The 8,028-nt window shown below is 44.8% G+C and overlaps 1 protein-coding gene across 1 annotated transcript; it reads right to left on the reverse strand.

Annotated features, from left to right (window-relative positions):
• Nucleotides 1-5,780: 5,780 nt before the first annotated feature.
• LOC117272870 (uncharacterized) lies at nt 5,781-7,794 on the reverse strand. Its single transcript, XM_033651993.2, has 4 exons — nt 7,640-7,794; nt 7,429-7,528; nt 6,555-7,200; nt 5,781-6,009 (listed from the first exon to the last, which is right to left on the reverse strand). The coding sequence occupies exons 2-3, from the start codon at nt 7,523-7,525 to the stop codon at nt 6,593-6,595; spliced, it is 705 nt and encodes a 234-aa protein (XP_033507884.1). The 5' UTR covers nt 7,526-7,528; nt 7,640-7,794; the 3' UTR covers nt 5,781-6,009; nt 6,555-6,592.
• Between the last annotated feature and the right edge of the window lie 234 nt (nt 7,795-8,028).

Below are 8,028 nucleotides of genomic sequence, written 5' to 3' on the forward strand. Positions count from 1 at the left end.
GCAGGGACGAGATCCTCCCGTCACCGAACCCGATGCCCTCCACCCCTCAGCTGCGCCTAGAAATTCTGTCTATGACAGTTATGAACAGAACCGGTGACAAAGGGCAGCCCTGGTGGAGACCAACCCTCACCGGGAACATGTCCGACTTACTGCCAGCCACGCGAACCAGACTCGTGCTCCTTCAGTACAGGGACTGGATGGCCCTTAGCAGAGGGCCACCAACCCCATACTCCCGGAGCACCCCCCACAGGTTGCCCCTGGGGACACGGTCGTAAGCCTTCTCCAAATCCACACAACACATGTGGACTGGTTGGGCAAACTCCCATGCCCCCTCCAGCACCCTGGCGAGGGTAAAGAGCTGGTCCACGGTTGCTCCTCCTCAATCCGAGGTTCAACTATCGACCGGACCCTCTTCTCCAGCACCCTGGAGTAGACCTTACCGGGTAGGCTGAGGAGTGTGATCCCCCTGTAGTTGGAACACACCCTCTGGTCCCCTTTCTTGAAAATGGGGACCACCACCCCGGTCTGCCACTCCAGAGGCACTGCCCCCGATGTCCACGCAATGTTGCAGAGGCGTGTCAGCCAGGACAGCCCTACAACATCCAGAGCCTTGAGATATCCAGGGCGAATCTTGTCCACCCCCGTGGCCCTGCCGCCGCGTAGTTCCTTCACCACCTCGGCGACTTCTGCCCGTGAAATTGGACGACCCGCCCCCAAGACCCCCGGCTCTGTCTCACCTCTGGTGTCCACCAGCGGGTTCGGGGGTTACCACCGCGACTGGCCCCCGCGGCCTTGCAGCCACAGCTCGCAACAGCCACCTCGACAATGGCAGAGCGGAACAAGGCCCATTCGGACTCAATGTCCCCCTCCGCCCTCGGTACGCGGTCGAAGCTCTCCCGGAGGTGGGAGTTGAAGATCATCTTGACAGGTTCTTCCGCCAGGCGTTCCCAGCAGACCCTTACTGCTCGTTTGGGCCTGCCAGGTCTGCGCGGCGTCCTCCCCTGCCACCTGATCCAACTCACCACCAGGTGGTGATCAGTTGACAGCTCTGCTCCTCTCTTCACCCGAGTGTCCAGAACATATGGTCGCAGGTCAAATGACACGACTACAAAGTCAATCATTGACCTGCGACCTAGGCTGTCCTGGTGCCACGTGCACCGATGGACATCCTTATGCTCGAACATGGTGTTAGTTATGGCCAAACTGCAACCCGCACAGAAGTCCAATAACTGCACACCACTCGGGTTCAGATCGGGCAGGCCGTTCCTCCCAATCACGCCCCTCCAGGTCCTGCTGTCATTGCCCACGTGAGCGTTGAAGTCCCCCAGCAGAACAATGTTGCTATGCCTCCTGTGCCTCCTATTTAATTGTTGCATGGCACTTACTGTCACAATTATGCATTCCTGGTCACCTGCTCCTTTTTGCATGGTAGTCACCCAGCCCTCAGTCAGAACTTTTCCAATCACATTGGTTTCCAGTGCCTCCTTGCCAATCCTACCTGCCTGTTGACACATCTCCCGCTTCTGCCTGTCCACCATGCCCACCTCATCAAGGCACCTCAGTTCACCTGTTCCTGATTACACACTACCAGTATATATACACTAGGGTATTAACGAATTTGATTTTTTTCAGGTCGACTTATCTGTCAATAAGGTCGAAGTCGAGTCGACAAGTCATTTGATGACGTCATCACATTGACACGGCGGAGGAAAGTGAAATATCTCCACACATGTGATGTGTGTCTAGGCCCGAACATACTCGGGCGGAATGTACGCAGAACGGACTCTGCGGAGGTCCGCGTGGACTCAAAATGGACGTCCACAAGCCCTGTGTGCGCAAAGCTCAGATTTTACGACTGCGCGGACTCCGCTCCGCACACCAGTGACTGCTCGGCATGTATTTTTCACATCGCGGGGATTTTTCACATACATTTTTACAGAAAACTACAACGTGGAAGTGCGCTCGACTGTGAAAGCCCGAATGACTGCGGACATTCCTCGCGGAGTCTGCTCCACTTATAGTACGCCCGAGTATGTTCACTTCAAGGATAAAGTTTAAGCCAATCACAGGCAGCGATTGCATTCCGTACACAAGCACAGAGAGAGAGAGAGAGAGAGGGAAAAAACACACGACTTGTCGACTCCTCCCAGGGGGTGTCGACTTGTGCCACTGACATCGACACGTCGACAAATCGACTTTTCTGTTAATGCCCTAATATACACATAAGTCTCACAGACATGTGTCCAAATTGTTCTTCGCTACTCATGCAGGACTCTCAAGCACTTTTTTCCGGACTGATTTCCTGTTGCTGATCCTAGCTGCCTCTGACCTGCCTGTTTCATCTGATTCCAGCTAAACACACCACCCTTCTGGCCCGAACCTAGAGACCTGCTTCTGTGTCCTTGGTTCCTGTGGCTGCTTGGCATTACAGTTACAGTATTAGTGTTCCAGTCAGCTTACCTGTGGTTTCCTGTGGTCCAGAGACTTTCACAGTGTCGACATACTTACGTACTTAATCTGCCGGCTTTCCACTCTCTGTCTGCTTTCTGCATGCTCCCTTGAAGTTCATCTGTTTAGATTGTACTTACCAGGTTCCGGATTTTCTGCCTCTTCGACTACATCCCCTGCCTGCTCCTCCACATTACTATTGCCTGCTGTTGAACTGAACTGGGTGTTGTTAGGCTACTGCCCCTGCTCAGTCACCCGCCTCTCAGCCTGGTTCGGCCTGCCAAACCAGCCAGGCTTTAAGGACTTTGTGGAGAGACTTGATTGTAGTGTTCAACCGTTAACCTGTGCCGTTAACTTGCCCTGCTCTGTACCCACTGAGCCGTTACAGTGAACTTCATTACAAACTGTTCCTGGTCTTCTGTGTTGGTCTGAACACCACCTGTTAGACCTATATAGTTTACAGTAATAATAATAACTTTAATAATAACTTTATTTGTATCGCAGTCATCTAGGCAAGGTTACAAAGTGCTTCACAACAATATTACAATAATTAAAAAAAAGACAAAGTTAAGAGCTAGGAAAAATAGAGTGTACAGAGGCAAAAACAGAACAAAAGGAAAAAAAAAAACACAAAAGTTACAGATCACAAAAGTATTAATTAAAAGGTAAAGTTTTCCTATTAAAATGTGTTTTAAGCACTGATTTAAAAATGGGTAATGTGCTAGCAAACCTAATCTCTTCAGGCAGAGAATTCCAGAGGTTCGGGGCCTTGATGGCAAAAGCTCAATCACCTTTCGTTACTTGCCTTGACCCAGGGACGATGAGTGAGGGTAGGCTGGAGGATCTCAGGTCACAACTTGGGACTGGGGGCTTAACCATGTTGAGCTTTAAGTTATTAAGTTAATCTTAAAATCGATTCTGAAGTTAACTGGCAACCAGTGGAGGGAGGCGAGAATTGGAGTGATATGTGACCTACGATTTGTCCCAGTAAAAATATGAGCTGCAGCATCCTGCACTAGTTGAAGTCGAGCTACTGAAGATTTACTGAGGCATGTAAACAGTGCATTACAGTAGTTGATGCGTGAGAGTACAAAAGCATGAATTAGCCTTCCTAGGTCAGGAAAAGACACAGCTGATTTAATTTTTATAATATTTCGTAGGTGGAAGTAGCAGGATTTAATGAGATTATTGACATGTGGTTCAAAGCTCAATTGATAATCAAAAGTGATGCCTAAATTTCTCTTTGTAGATTTTATATTAGTTGCCAGAGGACCAATAAACAATTGTAATTTCCTTGCTAGGTGATTAGGGCAAAGATTATTACTTATGTCTTGTCTGAGTTTAGCTGCAGAAAATAACAAGTCATCCATGTCATGCAAGCAGAAATAATGTGGGATTCATACTTCTGTGATGAATGTGAGCATGTTGTATTTGTGGGGAAAGTGTGTCTAGATAAGTGCTTTGTCTGTGAATGCTGCGATAGTGAAGCCGATTTGTGTACATGTTTAATGTGTGTTTAATGTATGTTTTGGGTGTGTTTTGAATCAACTAAACTTTACAGCACTGCACAGAAACCCCGCCACTGACTAATGTTTTTGAGTTGTAACTGCAGAGTGGCATGGACACACCACCACACAAGTATAAATGCTCACAGCGGCGTAGGCCACGGCGTAGGCTTTGCCTAGAGCTGATGCACAAGGATAAATCCCGCTTGAGGGAACAGTTAACAGTGTGGAGCAAACTAGGGCCACCCATAGCCTCTTTAAGGAGAGGGGTGGGTAAAATATCAAGAGGGCTTGAAGCATGTGCATGCATGTGCACAATATCATTTAGCTCAGAAAGAGAACTGTTGAAAATGACTTAGCAGTTCAGGACAGCCAGGGTAATCAGCAATATCAGCAACAGCAGTGATGGAAGCTGCGATATTACTTAATGTCAGTGACCTTTTGCTTTAAATTTTTAATTTTTTTTAAATTAATTTTTATATATATATATATATATTATATATATATATATATATATATATATACTTTATTAATCCCCTTCAATTTTTTTTTTCCCTCTGTTGTCAATTACACACAGGTCCGAACATTCACATGCACAAACAGGACCTATACATGCACTAAGTGGAGAGATGTCAGAGTGGGGCTGCCCATGACAGGCACTCCGAGCAGTTGGGGGGTTCGGTGCCTTGCTCAAGGGCACCTCAGCAGTGCCCAGGAGGTGAACTGGCACCTCTCCAGCTACCAGTCCACGCTCCATATTTTTTTGGTCCGGACGGGGACTTGAAAAGGTGACCCTCCGGTTCCCAACCCTGCTCAACAAGTCCCTATGGACTGAGCTAAGATAAAAACATTTCACAGTCAGCGTTTGAAGGGGCTAGCAAAATGGGGAAAAGGGTTGATAAGTCTATTTATGGTTTTGAAAAGTACTTTAGCATTATGCTGGTGTCTGGAGATTAAGGTGGAGAAGTAGTTGGCGCTTGCATCTTTCATTTGTTTATTGCAAGAAGTTAGAAGGTCCTTCATGTACAAAAGTGGACATGTTGTTTAGTCTTTCTTCACCTCCTTTCTGCTCCTCTGCACAATTCTTTTAAGACTCAGTAAGCTGTCAATAATCCAAGGAGAGTAACAACAGTGGCAAATTTACAAACAAAATTCAGAGTAATTTTTGAAACAACAAGTTTGATTTCAGAGGGGTATTGTTGGCTGTAGCTATCTCGCCAAATAACACTGTCACAAACATACTTTAAAATAATTTAACATGACACCTTTTAAAACATATACCCCATAAAAGAGGGTAACAGTATTCCTCTTGTATTGCAGTGTAGAACCAGTTAGTGCTGGTCTATATTTATGGGAAAGATCCAACTGTTTACACACTGACAAAAACATGTTTGGCTGCTTTGCTTACTTAAATATCCAACTGCTAATATATATGTTGGCATATTCAAACAGTATGTTCTCACTTTCAATGTAACAAGAGAAAAGGCTTTTGGGATGAGAACTGACTGATGTGTTTGGCAAACATAACTCTATATCAGATATCACTGGCTGTAGATTTTAATAATGGTTCCTGAATAGCATCACTTGTAGCCCTTAGAAAAAGTCATATGAAAACTTATTCTGTATTATAAAATGTCTAAAGTATATAACCTACATTTCCTACACCTTTGACAGGACCATTTGGGTCAATTTCGGATTTTTTTTGTATTCAAAATACAGTAAAGATTCAGAAAAAGGGTCTTGAAATTAATTCATAAATATTAAGGGTACACACACACACACACACACACACACACACGCACACACAGTAAAACGCACGAAAAATGCTTATACTGAAACTGAGACAAACCTTTTTATTTCATGTTGTCACAAGCTTTTACAACAACTTCAACTGTCAACTTTTATTGTCCCCAAAAGACAACTGGTTTTACACCATAGAGTGCAATATGACATGATCCCATTATTGTAAGACAGTGCCTCAGGTGGTTTTATTGTACATAGTTTGGCAATCAAGATGATAGCCGTTTTGCTGTAGATCAGGCCTTAAACTGGAGAGCTGCGGAGGTAGAACAGATAGCAATACACGTGAATATACAGCATACAAAATACAAGATTTTTTTTTTTTTTTTTGTCCCTGTGAATGTGTGAAGCACTTAAGTTTGGCTGACACGATCCTCACTAATGATCTGTGTATAGTTTTCTCTTGAGATTAAATGTTACCTTACATTATATTATAAACAAATGTTGCTCAGCCAAGTGCTCATAATGACAACAGAACATTTAATAAATATGTCACAGATGGCTCTGCGTGTATCATTTTGTGTGGTCCCATTGAATATATTTGTCCCTGGAGTATTACACATTAAATAACTAAATAACCTTCAGAGGACAAGACATGGTGATCACTGAGAGAGTTTTTGCTATCATTGTTACTTATATTTCTTGCTATCTCTGTTTGCTCCTTTTGACAGATAAATTGTTTTACGATATGAGTGGTGTAATCATACGCACATCACATAAGAAGTGTCTGTAGGCGTCAGTCATTTCACAAATAAATTAACTGAAAAATAAGAGAAGACAATTTGTATACTTGTGACTTACAGGCAGGATGTCGTGAGGGGTTCTGACTTCACAGCTTATTAAGCACTTGCCGCTGCGTCAGCTGCGTCAGCTGCGTCAGCATCGTCGCTTGAGTCTGAGTCATCGTCGCTGGCTGCCGCCGCAACTGCGTCAGCGTTGTCGTCAGAGTCATCATCAGAGTCGTCATCAGAGTCGCTGGCTGCCGCTGCACCTGCGTCAGCATCGTCGTCAGCATCGTCATCAGAGTCATCATCAGAGTCATCATCAGCGTCGCTAGCCGCCGCCACATCATCTACATCAGCGGAGGTCATGTTGCTTGCCACCTCATCTACGTCAGCTGAGGTCATCATGCTGGCCACATCATCTTCGTCCAAGCTGCTCAACGCGTCATCTGTGTCAGCAGAGGTCATGTTGCTTGCCACCTCATCTGCGTCAGCGGAGGTCATCATGCTGGCCACATCATCTTCGTCCAAGCTGCTCAACACGTCATCTGTGTCAGCGGAGGTCATGTTGCTTGCCACCTCATCTGCATCAGCGTCATTCATGTTGCTCACAGCCAGGTCCTGAATGTCAGAGTCGGACATTGCATCGTCGACAGTGACGTCTTTGAGAGCCTTGTCTATTGCAGGGCCGTTCTTGGCAATAGCATCGTCCAGAGCCTTTTCATCTGTAGATGAAATTGCATCCATAAATAAAAGACAGTTAGTCAAACTGTTGTCTGTAAAGAACTTGACAAGTTCTGTAATTGTTTTAAAAATTGCACAAGACACTGACTGACTTCCTAACATACATACAGAAATATGGAATTGCATCAATACATGAGACATCTGGTGCACATATCACACTACTTCAACTATTATGACAACTATCACATTACATTAGATCATCTAGTTACCTGGGTCTACTGCAGCAGCCTTTTTGGCTGGTGCTGCTGGTGCTGCAGTGATCACAGCCACCAAAGCAAAGGCCAGCACCAAAATTTGGATCTTCATTTTCTGAAAGAAATCATAAAATCTTACATAAATACTATCAAACGGTCTGTGAGCATTTAAGTAACTGACTCTGTTGGGTTTGTGGAAGGAGTGAAATAAATGTACTGGACTCACCTTCAGTTTGCAGTTGCTCTCAGGTCCAAATGACTTCAACTCGAAACAGGAGTATTCTGACTGTCTGACTGATGCACCTCAAATTTATACCCTTTTGATCTACATATGTTTGTGTACAGTAAGTACAGCATCCAATGAAGAGTTTCCAGGGTTTGCTAGTCTATGACAAACAATGCCAGAAGGTTTATGACATAATGCAAAGACACTTAAAGTCAGTCAAGGATCAAGACAGAACAGAACCAGTTTGGATTATCTGGTGCTAATATGGTGTTAAAATGCACTAGAATACAGGAAATGGCATCTACTTAATTGAAAAGGGATTTATTTCTTTCATATATCCATGTCTCTGTGTGTTCTTCACAATCCAACATTGAATCTACACAGTTCTC

Source organism: Epinephelus lanceolatus, chromosome 22, assembly GCF_041903045.1.
Source record: "Epinephelus lanceolatus isolate andai-2023 chromosome 22, ASM4190304v1, whole genome shotgun sequence".
In the NCBI taxonomy this organism is placed as follows: domain Eukaryota; kingdom Metazoa; phylum Chordata; class Actinopteri; order Perciformes; family Serranidae; genus Epinephelus; species Epinephelus lanceolatus.